Source organism: Rhamphochromis sp. 'chilingali', assembly GCF_963969265.1.
Source record: "Rhamphochromis sp. 'chilingali' genome assembly, chromosome: 9".
Classification (NCBI taxonomy): Eukaryota; Metazoa; Chordata; class Actinopteri; order Cichliformes; family Cichlidae; genus Rhamphochromis; species Rhamphochromis sp. 'chilingali'.
The window spans coordinates 20,817,337-20,836,672 of NC_137936.1; the positions used below are offsets into that span (position 1 = coordinate 20,817,337).

At 39.9% G+C, this 19,336-nt stretch overlaps 1 protein-coding gene across 1 annotated transcript in view; it reads right to left on the reverse strand.

Annotated features, from left to right (window-relative positions):
- Positions 1-19,336, reverse strand: part of LOC308403007 (voltage-dependent L-type calcium channel subunit alpha-1D-like) — a 63,694-nt gene that overhangs the window by 14,118 nt on the left and 30,240 nt on the right. Inside the window, 24 exon segments of the mRNA XM_080892219.1 lie at positions 3,434-3,517; positions 5,730-5,840; positions 6,487-6,645; positions 6,888-7,089; positions 7,201-7,347; positions 7,442-7,494; positions 7,596-7,703; positions 7,793-7,880; positions 8,195-8,301; positions 9,696-9,779; positions 9,781-9,807; positions 9,810-9,893; positions 11,388-11,517; positions 11,609-11,763; positions 11,859-11,889; positions 11,998-12,085; positions 12,235-12,355; positions 13,932-14,139; positions 14,253-14,478; positions 15,027-15,187; positions 15,654-15,680; positions 15,928-16,015; positions 17,199-17,273; positions 18,852-19,021. Of these exon segments, the coding sequence (XP_080748345.1) occupies positions 3,434-3,517; positions 5,730-5,840; positions 6,487-6,645; positions 6,888-7,089; positions 7,201-7,347; positions 7,442-7,494; positions 7,596-7,703; positions 7,793-7,880; positions 8,195-8,301; positions 9,696-9,779; positions 9,781-9,807; positions 9,810-9,893; positions 11,388-11,517; positions 11,609-11,763; positions 11,859-11,889; positions 11,998-12,085; positions 12,235-12,355; positions 13,932-14,139; positions 14,253-14,478; positions 15,027-15,187; positions 15,654-15,680; positions 15,928-16,015; positions 17,199-17,273; positions 18,852-19,021 (2,734 nt within the window).

The following is a 19,336-nucleotide window of genomic DNA, read 5'->3' on the forward strand; positions in this document are numbered from 1 at the left end:
CTGACAGGACAAACTGTCTTATAGTTTCACTGTGACAAAGACACACATGTATTTACCATTAAATCTTATCTTAACACTTTAAAAGACTGCCAAACAACAAGTTCACATTACTTAACATTTCTATGTGGGGTTGACTGACATACAACATAAAATTACTTAAATACGAATCAACATTTAAGACTGACACACAACTTTATCACTCCCCCGGTGTAATGGTTTTTATTGATGAGACTAAATGATGATGAGATCCTCTTAGACGATGTTAATGAGTTGTTACGTCTAACTGACAAATGCAATGAATCGATGTTGCTATAAAAGCATCATGTGCTGTTCTTACAGAGTCCTGCTGTATCTCGACATATACCCTGCAGGCTTCAGATTCAGACAGGTACACATCAACATATGACTGCACAAAAATCATATATTGTGTGCTTGAAGCATTATCTATGGCACAAATAGACACAAGAGAGTACAAGTAGGATGTTCACAATCCAATAGTTTGTCATTTTAAGTGACTGAAAATTTGCTGACCAAAAGAGCTTGAGTATGATCAATTATGTACACACAGTCGCTCGCACAGATTCATACCCATACACAACTTTTGTTTGCAATTCATGTCAATTGACAAATAAATCATTTGATATCATCAGCTGTAATCAGCGAGCATTTATCCCCAAACAAAATCCAGATGCAAAACTTTTAAAAAAAGAAAAGAAACATCAGTCATAGTGATGGTGGTTAGGCTGAGCCTGTATCATGATAATGTGATTTTACAGCAAAAAAAAGCATTTAGCTCCATGTGGAAAATATCAGAAAGGCTCAGCACTGACAACATAAGATAATCAGACAGATGTGGCTTGAGTCAATATTTTGCAAACTGTCGTTATGAGGTGCAGCATGAGCAGAAATGATTAAAAAAAATAGAATTAGCCTGAGGAGGTTCTTTAGGTAATCCTGGCCACAGCGCCGATGGAGCATGCGTTCAGCATTGCCACGTTGCTGGGGAAGCACTGCACGCACACGCAAGACCTTTGAATGATGTGAACTCATAGCAATGCAGCAACTCATGCATGTCAGTAGTGCCCTGCAACAAAACTGCCATAGCAGGGCGCTCTCACAGTCCGGTGCAGAAGGATATGAATAAACATCAGAGAAGGAAAAGAGAGAGAGAGAAAGACACAGACAAAGAGGCAGGAGGAGGGAAACAGCAATAGAGACCAAGACTGGGACAGAAAAGAAAACCAGAGAGACTGAGCCATACTGAAACAGGGAGAAGAAGAAGAAAGGCAGAAAGGTAGAAAGAAGGAAAAAGTAGAGAGTTGCTGTGGGAGTGTTCATGCACCTGACTGGAGTCTACACACCTGCGCTACATATGAGCTCCATTCTGAGCTTTAAGAGCTCACTACAGGAAGACAGAACAAAACACAGAGACAATCACTCACAGAGACACAAACACAAGATCATCAAAGAACCTCAGACTCAGCTGCATTAAACCACCATCATTGTAAGTGTACAAAATCACACTAAATTCGTGCCTACTGAACTCCTGGGAAATTTTCAGACCTTACCTGAATTTTTACTTTGATGTGAACACTACAACTGAGGCCTAACTTTTAGTATCGTTTCCTTTTAGGTCACTCTGTGACTTGATCTGTTCCCTGATTGATGCATTACAGCAGCTACATGTGAAGCCACAGTGGCCTCTACACAACTTTAAGGACATTAAATGGTGACATTAGGAAACACAAGTAAACCTTTGTTAGGAATTCCCAAACACGCTGAGCTTCATAGGTTCATCGGTTTAATTCCCAACATTATTGCCCTTAATGTTGTGTAGAATTTCCAAGCTCTGAGCACCAGGGCCATTCTGTCTGGAAGTAAAGAGGAGTGTAGCAAGCGAACAAGGACAAACTGCACAAGGCTCTATGGAAAAAACTGACCGGAGGGGAATGGAGCGGGTGGCCAAGCGCCATCTGCGAGAGGCGGGACATGGAAAGGATGTTAGGGGGATGAGGTGAGTGTCTGACACCCCAGCATGCATTTGGAGAGGTCACGGTAGTCTGGTAAGAATCTGAGCAATGACACGAGTCATGACTGACACAGCAAGCAAGTAGAAAAAAAAATATTACTGACTCAAAACACATCCTCATAACAGATCTCCTGTTATGAATAAATGCAAAACTAGAATATCTGAACATTTACATGCAGTGCAAATAAGAAAGAAATGCCATGAAAAAGCATGTCATAGAACCACAATGTGAAATAAACATCACGTCTCCAACACACACACACTAACACACTCCTCTGCATACACTCGCACATACAACCGAAAGCACACGCTGAACACACATTAAACACACATGCATAACAATAAAAAACCTGAAAACACACCACTGTGTCTTATGCTTCAAACAAAGTTAATGTTTTGTTGTGCACTCATGCAGACACACATTTTGGAACACAAACTAAGAAGACATGAAAAATTACTCCAGAAAAACAGCACTGCAGCTCAGACATGAGAGCACTCAGGAGGCAGGAGGAGGGTCAGTTTGGGTGATAAGCCTTTGGTATGCTACCCCTATAGTAAGCACCATATTCACCATAGTTATTATCTGGAAATGCAACATTTGGGTGTTTGTTGGAACTTTCTTTTACTATTTTTGTCCTAGCTAAGCTCAAAGCAAAAAAAGCACAAAAGCAGACGTCCAGTCTTTGTTTTTAGACGTTTCTTTTATCAAGGGAAAGCTATAAAGAGAAGCAATCATCTACTATTTTAATGAGCTTCGATATTAATTTTTTAAAGTACTGCGAAATTACAAAAATCTCTTTGTCTTTGTCATTAGTCCATAGCAAAGGGGTCCCAAAGATAAAGTTGTCATCAACAAAAGGTTACACACAAACAACATTTTTTCATTGCCATACTTGCCTCTACAAGTTTCTATGGAAACAAAATAAACAAGAGTAAGAGTTAGACAACTACATCAGAAACCATCCTGCTCTGGACCAAATTCTGGCCACAGTTCACAAAGAAATGTGAGGTTTTGACATTGCTATGTCCAAGAATAAACAGAATAATCAACACGTTCATCAACAAGTTTGTCGCGATGTCCTGTCAAAAACTGCAACAAAAGTTACAGCAGCACAGACAGAAGCAGAACTCCAACAGGAGAGATCTGAGTTAGGTCAATTTAGCATGAAAGAAAAGCTTCATGAAAATCAAACTGAAGTTTTACAAACAAAGCCAACAGCCAGCTTTAAATCATACTTTTTAAATTCTTTTATTAGGGATGCATTTTCAACATTTCTATTATATTTTATAACGGAAGCTAGATAAGATTCACAGTAAATTTAAGCTAATAACACTAAAACTTGCCAGGTGGCTTTCTTATAAGGCTTCAGTTCAACTTACAAATCAGAAAGAAGAAGTACTTACGTTAACTTCTGTGATAGCGATATCGACGACACTACCGACAACAATTAAGGCATCAAATGTGTTCCAAGCATCAGCAAAATAGTGCTGTTAGTGCACGAAGGTACATGTAAGGGGAAATGATGGGGATGAAAGTGAGAGACCAAGGGAAGGGATAGGGGAAGACAATCAGACAAGAGTGGAAATTTAAAGGAAGTCGTTGTAATGAAATAGAAGGGTTGGAGAGAGAAAGAAAGGAGGAAAAAGTTAGACAAAGCAGCAGAAATCAGAGTCCTGCCCCTAAAACCTGCTGTGGAGGTGGTCTGAAAGGAAAGAAGTCAAAGAGCAGCGGGGTGCTTCAAGCTGAGCTTACTTACATCAATCTCACTGAGAACAATGTCTACTATGCTGCCAATCACAACCAGGGCGTCGAACACATTCCAGGCATCCCCAAAATATCCCTGAGTGAGGTTGAGCGTGTGGTGGGGCGAGTCAAATGTGATATCAGCACAAGAACAAGAAGGCTTTACTCTCACACTGAAATTTAAATCAACAAACTGCTTATTTAAGGACACACGGAAACCCCTGCTAGCTACTTAACCTGAAGGGCTCGTGATTATACAGACTGTGACTGATTGCAGAACACTAAATTTGCACAAATTCCATGCTAACAATAAAATTACACATGAACACTCTGTGACTAAAAAATTGGTTAAAAAAAAAAGATTATTTTTAGCTTAAAAATGGAAGCACGGCACCCCACACGTGTTTGTCTTACTAGCATCCTGTCCTTCTTCTCAACACAGAGCTGTCAGCAGGCAGGGACGCCAAAGGGGAAATGGAAACAAATATTTACATGTCCACATGCTGCTTCTTTAATAAACATAACTGAACATTTTACAAATCGCAGTTTTAGAAACATGCTGAAGAGATGGATACCACTCGTTGCTTTACCTAACAGTCATACTGAAATGTTATTTTCTGCAAGCTCGTACACTCAAAAAAATGAAATTGGGTGGTTGTTACATGTACAAGATTCAAACTTGTAATTTGCACTAAATAATTTCATGTTTCTATGGTGAACGTAATTAAATCATGTAGCATCTGCATGAAATTCAGCAACTTAATTTGTTCTTGTTGAGATGACATGATACAATCTAGTAAGAGTGGTTAGTTGCCTGGACTCACGAAATTCACAAGATCGCATTAAATGTCAAACTGCAGGGAAATCGCTGGAGTTTTAAGAGGCAGACAACTACACCCACACCACGTGTATGCTATAGCTATTTATTGTGGTTTAACCTGTCAAGGACAAAAACATACAGAAAATTCTGCATCAAGCCTTGTAATCATAGCTTTCCTAGTTTTGTTAAGCCTGGATTGACAGCATAGTGTGATGGTTAGTGCTGTTGCCTCACAGCAAGAAGGGCCTGGGTTCAAATCCACAATCTGGCTGGTTTGCAGTGTGTAATTAGGGTTAAGTTAATTGGTGATTCTAGATTACCCATGAATGTAAGTGCAAATGGTTGTTTGTCTCTATGAAATAATCAACCCCCATATTGGTTCATTAAGAAAGACTAGCAGTAACTGCCTTGATTAACAAAGTAGTTGTTCAAACAACAAGATTTCATTATTTTTTCCTAAAGTTTTTAACTTGTGTAAAAAGAATTAAAACAAATTTCACTTTACATACTTAAATGAATCACTTCAAGTCAATGTAAGTATACTACGTTGATCCAGAGTAATCAGATTACATTAAACCATCAAATGCCAAATGTGTTGGTTTGACATGGTCAAAAATGGGTTATTGTACTTGGTTAAATCACGTGGAAAAAGGTGCTGTGATTAAATTGTGTTCATCGAACAACAGATTTTTTTGAGTGTATAAAGAAACTGAATATAACCATAGACTGTACATAAAAGCTGGATAACCATCATTATGAACGGGTTTGTGATGTTCTGTAAAGTAATGGTTTAGTATTCTGGATGCTACCACCAAATCTCTTTCTATAGCAGGCTGCAAACATGTTTATTTCTGCTGTAAGGCTGGACATGTGAACTGAGGTGTCTAAGGGGACTGACCTACCATTCAAAGTCAGCTCTTGGGTTTGCCAGTTGTGTATGGCACATTTTGCCCCCTTCATATTTTTTATGATTAGCTAAGCTAACTGACTACTAGTTAGTGTATATACATCTGAGCGGTATTGTCCTTCTAACTCATCTCATAATGTTGAAAAGTTACTCTAATAAGCAAAAGCATTTCACAGCAAATGCATCCGTTTAATAGCTGGACTTAATTTGATGCTTCATGTCAGCTCACCCTGGGTTTGAAAGCGATGAGTTTGAGAACCATTTCCACAGTGAATACAGCAGTGAAGACCATATTGAGAATATCCATCACGTAGTTAAAGAGTGCAGACTGGCCGTAGTGCTGCAGACAGAGATGGAGATGTTCGGTTAACATAAAGATTCAATGTATTCAATATACAATGGGAAAGTAATGCGATGTGTCTGAACAAACAGTCTGTTTGCATTTTTTATGTTTTTCTGTGACTCTAGTACTTTTGCATGCACTTATGTTCACCACATTGCTTCTTATAATTCTGTCAAGAAAAAATAGCAAAGCCTGAGCAACTGAAAATGACATTTTACAGGCTGACACATCCATACTAATGAAAAGACTTACAGCAACTTACGAGATACTCTAATGATTTAAGTCTGCACATTTACAGTCTTGTGGACTCCATGCAGTAGTGGGAAAAAACTAAAAACACCTTTATTGCTTCCATTAGCATTCAGAGGGTAAGGAGCAGCCATGTTCTGGAGTTGGTTAAATGATTATCAGCAAGTACCTCTATAAAATAACAGAGGCTTTGGCAGTTTGCCGGTTTGAAGCATTCAGGTGTGTGTTAACGCAATGCCACAATCTTTAACAGACGTCCCAGAAAATTCAAACCGAGGTCACTCATGTGGCACAAGTGTATGCTTCAACAAAAGTTTCTCCAAGTAGAAAAATCCATAACTTCAAAGACTCTTTGATGACTGGTTGTCTGGCAGGTAAATACTTGACTTCTTACCTGTACAGCCAGGCAGAGTGTGTTGAGCATGATGAGCACAAACATGATGTACTCAAACCCAGTGGAGTTCACCACATACCAGAACTTGTACTGGTATGGGTTCTTTGGGATGTATCTCCTCAGAGGACGGGCTTTAAGAGCGTATTCCACGCACTGACGCTGCACACAAATACACAAAATATTTAACATCATCATTTAAGAACAATCTTAACGTTCCCTTTTAAATGAGACACAATATTAAAAATGTAAAGGAGGTCATCAGCATTAGAACGTCATCTGTCTTGCTACTTTGTTGATGTTTTGTTTTTCTTGACACAAAGTGAGAGGAACCCCAGAGAAAAGCCTTCAAAACTAATCGTCATACTTTACACATAATGTTTTGTGCTTCTAATGACTCTGACCTGGTTCTTGTCGAGTTCACAGTTTTTATACTCCTTCTCTCCCTGTTCCTGAAATGTGACGATCACAAAACCTACAAAGATGTTCATCATGAAAAAGGCGATGATGATGATGTAGATGATGAAGAAGATGGAAATCTCCACGCGGTAGTTGTAAATGGGACCAAGGTTTTCCCTGTTGGAGTCAATGGCCTTGTACAATAACCTAAAGAAAGATGAGAACAAGCCAACACGTGATTCAGATTCACAAATTCAGGCTTTCTCCGTACATTATCTAAAACGTAATCAGCTCAGTGATGATATCTTTCAATCTTACGCAGGCCAGCCTTCAAAGGTGGACACAGTGAACAGAGCCATCATGGCCATGAGGACGTTGTCAAAGTTAAAGTCACTGTTGTGCCACACCCGTTTGTGGACAGTTGGCTGGTTCACGTCTCCATCTTTGTACAGGATGTAGGTGCCCCTGTGACAAAACATGTTGCATGGAGGTTTAAGTCCAACATGTGATGTTAAACCAGGACATCTGCAGTTCAGGAGCAAGATGGGATGAAACTCACTTGCACTCTTCTGGGCTGGACTTAGCTTCATCTGTGCAGCGATAGAATTTTCCCTGGAAAAAGGAAAAGGAAACGTTTTTGCTGTTATTACACATTTTGAACTTCTTTGGATTGACGTGTATTATTGATGTTTTTCAAACTCAGAGATGCTCACCTTGAACAGCTGCACGCCTATACAGGCAAACATGAACTGAAGCAGCGTGGTGACGATCATGATGTTACCGATAGTTCTGATGGCCACAAACACACACTGCACAACGTGCTGTAAGACACAGATAAAAATGTTTAAAGCTAAGGTTTCAGATAGTGGCTATTGTAGACATGCTAGAAAAGGTCTCGAGTAGCACCCACCTTCAGGCCTTTGGCTCTATTGATGGCCCTCAGGGGTCGAAGTACTCGAAGGACCCTGAGAATCTTCACCACAGAGATGGCAGAAGACCTGAGTGTAAACAAATAATAATAACAGTTTGTAAAAAAGAAGAATCAGAGAAATATGAGCTTTTTTAGGGGTCAAGAACCACTTCAGGAGGAGTAACTGCTGCACTCTGCTTGTATGGCCTGCTTCAACCAAAAGATCAAAAATGACATAAAGTGCTCAGATGATTGAACTTCTTTTCACCTCTATATTATTGCTCAAAGGGGATTTTAGTTTATTTCCTAACTTTCTTCCTTTAACTATTTTTCTTATGAATGAAACCTTTTTGTTTGTGCAAAAAGCTTAATGCAAATATGTTCTGGTTTTTCTGTACTCACTGAATGCCAAAGGAAACGAGGGAGACTCCCACCACCAGCAGGTCCAGAAGGTTGAAGTAATTCCTGCAGAATGCTCCTTTATGAAGAAAAGCTCCATATGTCGTCATCTAAGGAGAGGACAGAGGAAGTTAAAAGAGCAAATGACCAAAAAAAACAAAAAAACATGTAGCATCCAGAAACAAATACAGTGTTGCACTCCTCACACTCCAACAGAAACAAACAAACACACTGAGCTAACAGTTTAAATAGGAAAAACTCATTCTCAGCACTCATTCCCATTATCTCACAGTCAAACACACACGCCCGCACACGTCTCCACACTCTTATAGATCACTCTGATTCGGGGTGGCGAGTTCAGAGCAGTGAAACAGGAGGCTAAAATCTACCATCGCCACCCCCACGGCCCTTAGCTACATGAATGTAGTAGTAAGTCATTCATTTCGCAATCTACTATGGGAGGCAATAAAACATGCATTTTGTTGCCATGACGTCAGGGATATTTACTACCTGCAAGAGCTCTAGTTATAGAGATTGGAAAATAGAAATGGCCTTACTGTCACATTCATGTGGACCGTCGGCTTAAAGCACATTCCATTATGTTCTTTAATAGTTCAGCGTAAGGGGAAGCAGCTCCCAATTAAAACTCCAGAGATCAGCAGGCAGAGAAGAAAAACCAGCCAAAATAACTCTTCTTCAAATAATAAAAGTAAAGGATTCCTTCCAAGAGTGCATGTAAATGTGGAGACCTGCAGACAAGGACTGGATGAAGTTGCTCACTAAGAGCAGTGGACGATTTAGAGTCAAACAGCACTGGGTTGGCAAGTGTTTGCCCACTCCCACTGAAAAAAGAAAGAAAAAAGCTGCAGAGAAAACTCCACATTTCTATGCACTCAGTCGGGGAAAGCAGACTGAACCATGCTCGGCAGGAGCATGGTTGATTTTGCCCCCTCTTTTATGGGTAATCTGAGGAGCAGTCAGTACGAGAGGCATGGAGTTAGCTTTGACTGGAGTTGATTTTCGACTTTCAATCACCGCCACTCTGAAGATGACCTCAAACTCAACTTCAGCCAATGCTCTGATATGTCTGAGCAGCCCGTTAAAAAATTGTGTTGCATCGCACGGGAGGGGGTTGCATTACGTATTACATATCTGCATCATCAAAATCATTTCAGCAATGACTGCCCGAATGAAGTGACACCCATGTGAGTATAATGTAAATGTTCATGATGTTTCCTTCCCCTAACAGTTCTTTCATCAGTGCAATTTGAGCAAATCTTGTGTTTGTGTTCGTGTGTTCAAAATAGTGACTAACAATTCCTAAATTCGCTTCATCTTCTTCTTCTTTTTTTTTTTTGCTGTTTTTTTTTTGCTTTTTAAAAGAGGTGCCATGAAGAAAAAAGTAAATAAGAGAAAGGAAACAAACAAGCCAGGTTGTACTGAGTGGCGGGTGACACACAAGGAGAGAATGCAGCAAGGCTCTCGTTGTCATTTAAGGGGTTACCTTCAATACGATCTCAAATGTAAACATACTAGTGAAGACATAATCTGCATAGCCTAGGACCTGGAAGGCAACGAGACGTTTGGAATGTTAATGGGGTGTGGTTAGTTACAGCACGCACAGGGGACACAGGGAATTTACCTTCAAAACGATCTCAACAGTAAAGATAGCCGTGAAAGCATAGTCAAAGTAACCAAGTATCTGTAAGAAGCAACGTAGATGTTTAACAAAGACAGTTCATTGTGCAGCGTCATACATTACATGTTAACAAGATGAAAGGGGAAAAAAATGAAAGCATTTTCTGGAAAGGATTTGTTAGAGTGAAGAACTCACAGCAAAGTTACTTACTGACCTTACAGCTGTTTTTGCCTGTTTTAGCTCATAAAAAACGAGTCTGCACCTTGAAGCAGACAAGGAGCTTCAATCTGCTTTTAAATGGAAGTGCAAATCGAGGAACAGAAACCAGGAACTAGTCTGATGGACTACTGTGTTTCTTATTTTCTTGTAAAGCACATGCATGCCCAACTAATTAATCAAAAGCTCTACTAAATGTACTGCAATCACATGCAAAACAATAAAAGACAAACAATACTATAAAAGGACAATGTGAACTTGAAGTGTCTTAGATTTAAAAGGCTGCCATTAAGGACTTGATCTCTATATCTTGGAAAGGACCAGAAGGAACAGAGCGATCAGATGTCCGCTTTCAATATAGACACTAGATTTTCAAGTACTTATCCCGGTGTCCTGACAGGACAATTACACTGAATATATGTTTTAGAAAATAAACTGTATCTAATGCTTTCTTCTCTAGGTTAAAGAGAGAATAAATCACATGGCTCAAGATAAAGAAATTGTGAAGTGCAGAAATAACAGACATGAATTTAATACATACCATTTTCACTGCAGTAAAAAGAGTATTGAATGTCATCCTATTACTGATTACTATGGAAAATAAGTGATTTATATTAAAAGTAAAATGCATCTTTTGTTTTGTTACTTTTTTATGTTTTTACAAAAGTGTATAAACTCATGTAGAGTATGCTTTGCAAAATCATCCATATAAAGTACAAAGATCAGCTATAGCAGGGATGCCAAGCACAAGGCTCAGGTGACAAAGACTCCAATCCAGCTCACTGGGGGACACAAATTTCGAATTTCTAACCGTATTTTCAAAGGTTTTACAGCTTTTTCTACTGATAAAAAGCTCACCTACCGCCATTCATACTGCACTTAAGTCAAGTAATAGATAAACAGAAAAATTCTTGTTTTTCACTATCTATAGAATTGTGCATTTTTTATAGTGGGTCCACAGTCTTAACAAATTGGAAAAAATTACATTTTCTGGGAATGACCAAAAACCTTTTTTCATGATTGCAGAACAGGCCATGAGCTCCCAGAACTTTATCTGTACATGTCAATTTTGACTAATTTAAGCCCAAAGAGTTGTGCTGACAGACTTCCTATGTGGCCCACAATGTAAAAAGAGTCTGAGATCCCTGATTGTAGTAATTACAATAAATGGGCTAAAACATGCAAAACCAAGAGTACGGTCATTTATAGAAGCATCACAAACTGTTACGCAAAGGCAAACATGAGAAAAGTTATTTTTAAATTATTTTACTTCATTTATGTGACTTTATTAATCTGTTCATTTGAAGTTCAAAAATTTTATGACAGGGTTTATAAACTTACAATATTGCGAGCTGAGAAGTTTCGGATTGGATCCTCAGCAGCGAGGGAGACGGAGCTGAGCATGATGAACACCAGGATGAGGTTGGTGAAAATGTGATGATTAATGAGTCTGTGGCAAAACACACGAACCCTGAAGAAAAACAACAACAAAAACACAGCAGACATCAGTGTGATATGAATAGCGACCTGTTTGTGTCTGCACAAACATAATTTCAGCTTACGGGTTTGTGTTGCTGAAGATGAAGAAGGCACTTCCCTCTGGGATAGGAGTGATCTTCTCCTTCTTTACCAGGTCGGAGATGACCGGCCGAGGCCCCGATGGGACTTCAGGATCCTCCTCCTCCGCTGCAGTGTCGTCATTGTCCTCCTCCTCCTCCTTAAACGAAAGCAGGAAATATGTAATGTGTAACACGCGTAACTTTTCAAACTGTAAACATGTTTTCTGACTTAATAAAATTAAAAAAAGAATACCTTGTCATCTTTATCATCATCTTTTTTGTCCCTGTAATGAACACAGATATTTTTATAAATGCAGACTGGAGTTTGACCAATTATCCAAGCAAATATTTGAAGTAATTCGTTGTCAGAGAGAGACATATTGGACGGTCACCCTTTTTTGTCTCCTTCATCTGTGTTGAGAGATTCTGCATCTGCCAAGTTGTCCACAGCGATAGCCAAGAAGACATTCAAGAGGATATCTGAGTAAAGTGTTAAGTCGAGAACAACTCTCCCACTACGAATAAAGTAAAATTCTAGTGACTAATCAATAACACATGTCTGCAGTGGATACAAAGAATTATTGTTTTCTTTGTAACAGCTACACCTTTGTCAGTGTGAGCGAGGATACAGTTTCCACAGATGAATAGGATGATGAAGTAAAAGCACACAATCATTCCAGAGGAGGACGGGCCACCATACGCCATGATCCCATCATACATTACAGCATTCCAGTCTTCTCCAGTCAGAATCTGAATAGTTCACAATATTTATTATGTGAGAAACACAACAACTGAAAAACATCAAGCATAATAAGTGGCAGCTGCTTTATACAATGCAGGGTGGCTACAATGAACATGTTAGAGCTGCAGTAAATTTGCAGTGATTGTGGGTATGATGTGGATGTTGAAACAAGTTTACTGGCATTCATATGCATTTTGACGTTGTGGTCTTATGCCGAATTGTTTTAGGAATTGACACTCACGGCCACTTTTTTAGGTACACCTTGGTATTTCCCTTAGCCTTCAGAACTGCTTTAATTCTTCATGACACAGGTTCAACACGGTGCCACAAATAGTCCTCAGAGATTTGGTGCCATACTGACATGACAGCATCACAGCGTTGCTGCTGATTGATCGGCTGCATGATGTAAATCTCCCATTCCACCACATCCCAGGTGTTAAACTGGATTCAGATCTGCCAAATGCCAAATTCAGACCCCATCATCTGAATTTCACAGCAGAATTCAAGACTAATGAGATCAGGCAACATTTTCCCAGTCTTCTATTATTCAATTTTGGTGACCCAGTGTGAACTGCCTCTGTTTCCTATTCTTAGCTGCTGTAGCTCATCTGCTCATTTGACCTTTGATATCAACAAGGCATTTTTGCCAGAGAACTGCTGGTGACTGGATAACTTCTTCTGTTCAGACCATTCTCTGTAAATAATAAAGATGGTTGTGTTGTAAAATCCCGGCAGATCAGCACTTTCTGAAATACTCAGAGCATCCTATCTGGAACCAACCACTATGCCACATTCAAAGTCACTTAAATCACCTTTCTTCTCCATTCTGATGGTTCAGTTTGAGTTTCAGCAGGTTGTCTTGATCACGCCTACTTACCCTAATGTCGTGAGTTGTTGCCACATGATTACATATTTGTATTAACCAGCAGTTGAACATGTATTCCTAATAGTGGCTACCTAAAAGTAGTAATAGTAGTAATATTTCAGGCTGTGCTTTTCCTGACTAAAATCCAATCTCCAGTCCAGCCCCTCCTGCATGTATGCCCTGGTTGTACATCACCTCTCTCCAGAGGTTTACTAGCAGCACTTCAATTCTGTGTTTTTGCTAACCTGTGTCTCCTCATGTGTGGTGTCTGTCTGCTCATTCATCTGTGGTACAATTCTCCCGTCTACAGTGTCTCACTTTAGTCCGCTGTGCTCAATCTGCCACAACCTTTCAGCCTGCCGCTCACAAACCATGCCATATAAAGAGATCAAAATGTTCTTTTGAAAAACTTCTCTCAAGAGTTCAGCCTTCAGGCACACTCACGATCCTTGAATGTTTAGTTGTTTTTATAAATCTGTTCTACAACTTCTTGTTACTTCTGAACTGACATATACACCAAAATCTCTAAAATGGGCAAATACTGACTCATATAATGGCTTGTTCACAGAATCTGTTTAGTCTGCCACAAATTCTTCTACATCTGTATGAAACACACCCTTCACCAATTTTATTTACATTTTCAGCCTATTTCACTTGCTGCGTATTTGTATTTAACAGTCAGATTTTACTGTATGACATTATCTGAACTCTGTTAATACCTGAAACACAGTGAGGAGGGCCTGGGGAAAGTTGTCGAAGGTGCTCCTTTTTGTCTGGGTTTCGTCAAAGTTGAATTTTCCACCAAACACCTGCATGCCGAGCAGGGAGAAGATGATGATGAAGAGGAAGAGCAGCAGAAGCAGGGAAGCAATGGACTTCATGGAGTTGAGCAGCGATGCCACCAGGTTACTCAGAGACTGCCAGTGTCTAAACAGAAGGTCGACCAAGAGAGAGGAGGACGGACGGGATTTTAATCGAACTCCACAGGCACGAGACTGTGAACACACGAGCACGAACGCACAGCATGTTGACAGTCTTACCGTGTGACCTTGAAAATCCTCAGCAGGCGCACGCAGCGGAACACAGAGATACCGAGTGGAGACATGATTTCCAGCTCCACCAGAATGGTTTCAGTGATTCCTCCGCACACAACAAAGCAGTCAAAGCGGTTGAAGAGTGACACAAAATAAGCCTGCAGCCCAAGACTGTACATCTTTACCAACATTTCACATGTGAACAGGGCCAGCAGCACCTTGTTGGCCACATCTGAAAAGCAGAGGAAAAGATATTAAATCAGATGAATAAATAGTGAAAGAGAGTGATGCATTATGTATTGGAGGGGTTTTCTGTCTTTTAATGCAACATATAGTAGATCAAACCTCTGGTTGCACAAATATTTTATATTACACCTTCTTGCAGCTTCTTGTAGCTTTTTCTTTGTGTGCACTTCATTTAATTATTACTCTTTTTTACTTCAACCTCATTTCTATTTTTTATTTCTATTTCTTTATTTTTTTATCACAGTTAGACAAAATCTTGCTATGAATCTACACAATTCACATTAATGAAACACATTATTTGCATAAAAATCATGACATTTAAAACAATTTAGCCTTAGTCATCCACAAAATACATACAGTAATAGAGAAGATGGGAAAAAAATCAAATTAGTAAAAATATTCTGATATTTCATGAGAACATCATGACAACATGTTACATTAAGTAATCCTTTAAAAAACACTAATTAATAGAAGATAACCCATTTAAACAAATTCATTCATTTTATTTCAAAATGAGACGTTTGTAATTCGTACCTTGCACCTGTGTCAGCCACAAAGGCTGGTTGTAATGTTCTGATGATATGGTCAGGGTGTTGAGGAACACAAGGATGATGACCAGCCAATAGAAAGGCACTGACTTGACAGCCAAACGGCACTTCCTGCGGCAGAATCTGTTCCATCGGCGCCAGCGCCGACTGCAATGGCAAAGGACACTTTCAGCACATAGAGGCTCAGTTTGCACATAAAGAACACAAGACGCAGTCACACAGATTATGAAGTCAAAACAATGGAACAAACTCATCACTGCAGTGTTTTTAAGAAAATCTCGAAAGTGTGTGCCTCGAAAGTGTGTGTAATAAGAAGAACGCAGTGAAGTATGGGTGAATGCCCACAGGGGACTGCATCAATGCGTTTCTGCAAGTCATACAGTACAGTAAATGAGCTGAAAAGTACTGTGTAAGCCTATTCTCTAAAAATACCTTATAGCACATGCTGACTATATAAAAGTTGTTGATTTATCATTCCCTGTAACATCTCATTAAAAATACAGTAAAAAAGAAGCCAAGCAAAATAAAAATCAGTGTAATTGAATGCAGGCAAAAACCATATATTAACAGCTACATGCACTATGTAGACACGCCTACCTACAAATATACTGACCTGAACTTTGACTTTGAAATCTTTTGACTGAAAAGAAGAACAAGTGAAAGTTGATGAATGCATCTTGTAACAGAAATGAGTTGTTAGCATGTAGTTAACTGACATCAACCCCAAAAAAGTGCAGCTGCAATGTTTGCAGCATGAAGTTTACCAGTTTTTTTAAACACATATGACGAGATAAAGCAGGCACTGACACAGCAAAATGGCTGTGCTGACTGAAATTAGTGACACCGAAAGAAATCCTGTGTACAGGTTCATGGTGCAAAGTTCTCACCACAGAGGTCCACAGCATGGCGTCTTTTCATCCTCCCCGTTCTGATTCTCGGTGTTCACAGACTCTGTTTCACTGGCTGGAACGCTTGCTGTGGCATCAAATAAGGGAGCATATTTAAAATATATATATAAACAAAATCTATGCACTTTGCAATGGTAGAAGATTCTTCAGAAAGGCACAACGCATGCTTCCCATCAGGAGCAAGTGTAAAGAATGTTCCCATTGTATCAACAAGAACGTAGATGCACAAGAAACATATAAACAAAGAGAATTCAGAAACTCTTTTCAGGTGAACAAGAACTGTATGACAGTGATTTTAATCTCCAAAGCCACAGTGCAATCACAAAGCTACCTCAATGAAAGGAACGTGCTAAGTTCCACAGCTCTGCATCACTGTCATCATCAGTATCATTTACCAAGTGCTGAGAGTGAGCTGACGTGGGTCAGGCGAGTGGACAGCTGCTACGTGAGAGCTGTCTGATGCAGACAACGAGGAGCGGAGAGAAGACGGGAGCCGAGAGAGGAAGACAGAGCTCTTTAAACTGTCTCTGAAATGCTACACTCAAACTACTGCCAGCACTTTGGAAAGACTGTGTGTGTGCAGACTGATGATGATTAACTGTGTGAAATGTCTCGGTGCTTTAACTCATGTGAGCGAGCGTGGTGTGCTCTCCTGCTTAGCTTACGCAGACGTGCCGGCTTTGATTCCTAAGTGGTCGGACAGCTCTCAGCTCTGAAAATAGTGCTGACTGCTGGAGTAGTCATCTGGGTTTAACCCTGTTTCCTACATTCATACTGAGCTCCTGCATTTGAAGTGGAACACGGGAGGGAAACAGGGTGTGGTTGCTATCAAGCACAGCTGTACGGCTCTTCCATATCGGACTAGTTTAATAGGTAAGAGACAAGGGGTTTTTATTCAGGACGAGGACATAAGGAGAAACGTAAGAAGGCTGTGATGTTTGGACACAACAGGTAAAAAACAATTGTAAAGCACAATGTGATGGTATATTTTGTCAGGTTTCACACACACACCCACAAAGCAACAGACTTATTAATCTATCCTGGTCAGTAATATGACACTGACTGGTAATATTGCAGTAATGACAATGTACATTTCAGTCTAGTCTTAATAGTTTGAGAAAATATGAGCTAAATTTTCTGTATCAGATCAGTTTGATCTTAAAACACTAACACACACACACACACACACACACACACACACACACACACACAAAAGCTAAAGAACACTGGAGGGAAACCACAGGATTTACCATGAGTGTCGGACGACTGGCTGAACCACCCAAACCTTCCTTTCTTCTTCTCAGTAAGGTCAGCCAGAGTCACCCCTTCATGTGTAATGCATGCAAGCCAATGCATTCAGACACAACGGCACAGCAGAGGGACATGGAGGGGAGGGGGGCGAGAATGGGCTGCTATCAAAATGGGTCAGAGCAGACAAGCACCACAGGACAACAACAGTTTTCAAAATATCAATATTCAACCACGACAAGAGCAGCAGGAGCCACACCGCAGACACTGAGGAGGGCAGAAGAACGACACAGAGAGCTGTTAGTCAAAGGAAGCGTCTGGAGGTGGCAGCGCCCTGTACTAACATGTGACCATGCGAATTAAAGCATTTACCTTTGAACATGTTAGTAGGGGTTCATGTTTCGTGGACACACACTATAAAGCCAGCATGGATGTTTTAGAAAAGCAGTATGGACTCCCTTCTTCTAACACGGCACAATTAACGGCGATTTTCCTGCTTTCTGGTAAACTTACAGAGCACCGCTGTTCTGAAAAATTGGAGCAATAGACTGGTGGAAGAGGCAGGAATATACACAAGGAGTACATAACAGACGTGGGGAAATCATAATGAGTTGACAAAAGGCAAAAAATAGAAAACCCAAGCTCAAACTCTAGGATGAAGCAGTTGCAGGTTTTCTTTTCTGTATCATGTGTGCCGCTTATATAAAGAGGATTTGGATCACTTTTTTTCTACTGCTTGAGTAACATGTTTCTTTTTTTTTCCTTTCCTTTCCTTCCTTTCCTTCCTTTCACTGGTGCTTACAGAGTGCTCCACTTCCATCACCGACATACATGGAGGCTGGAAACAAAACTAGTCTGATCATTTCGTTTCAAACACCTTTCACATATCCACATATGGATGTCAATACTGGCCTCTGTGTCGATATTTGTGCATCTACGCATTTGTCAGTATGTGTACTCTGCTTCTCTATAACCAAAAGGTAGACTATTCAGAAGCACAGTGGATCATCACTAAATCCCAGGAGTCCTTCTGAAATCACTATAGTCCTGTTTTGTTTTGTTTTTCTTTAACTGTGGTGATCAGCTGGCACAATTGATCAACTTGCCTTGTCTAGCTCCATTATAGCATCCATTTTTGCAAATTTGCATGAGAAAACTGAATATTTCAGGGCTCAATCAGACCTAATTAAGATTTCCATGATGCTGGTTTCAAATCTCTGGTGGCCCTCTTCCTGCTTGATTCAAGCAGAATTATTGGGCTAAAAGCAAAGAGGACTTAAATGATGTGTTAGATTATTAAGATTTTTTTCTAATTAATACCCCCTCTATCTGTTCTCAATATGTCTCAGCGTAATTGACCAGTTATCTGGGGCAATATGAAAAATGGAGCACTTTAGACCCAATAAGTCAGGACACAGCACCAATTCTGATTTAAGCAATGTTACGTTCTTTCTCCAGAGTGATTTTTGGTTTGAAGATACTGCTTTTAACCAAGAAAAAAGAAACTCTCTCAAACCAGTAATGATGTACACTACTTGATATTTATCCTTGACATGGCAAGAGTAGCTTCAACCAGTTATTTGCATTGAAGCTCTCTTGTGATGGTAGCGTAGCGTTAACAGCCGGAAAAAGGAAGCGGGTCAGACGGCGCTTACGGTTACGCTTGCTCTCCTCATCTGCCTCGTCCTCATTGTCAGGGTCAATGTCCTCAGCCTGAGTGATCCAGTCCAGGTAACCCTTCAGATCCTCCTCCAGCTGTTGCTTTTCACGCAGCTTCTGGAAGTCTCCGCGAGCTTTGGCCTTTTCCCTCTCCTTGGAGAACTCTCTGTATTTGGAGAAAGAACCCCCAAAACAAAACAAAACAAACAAAAAAAAACAAACAAACAGAAACACCAACAAATACACAGTAATGCACGAATTAAAGACAAACATGGGACGTTTCACAGCAAACAAGAAACAAATTGTTTCACACAAAATGGAAAGCAACAAACATGTTGTTCTGTTCTAGATCATTTTCCCGACAAAATAAAGACATTCTGTGTATGAGTTTCTGTATATCCTCTTTTCTACATTCTTTAGTCACAGCCTTTTAATTTCTTGTGTGTTTTTCAGAAATGTAGCCACTGGAGGGAGATGTACG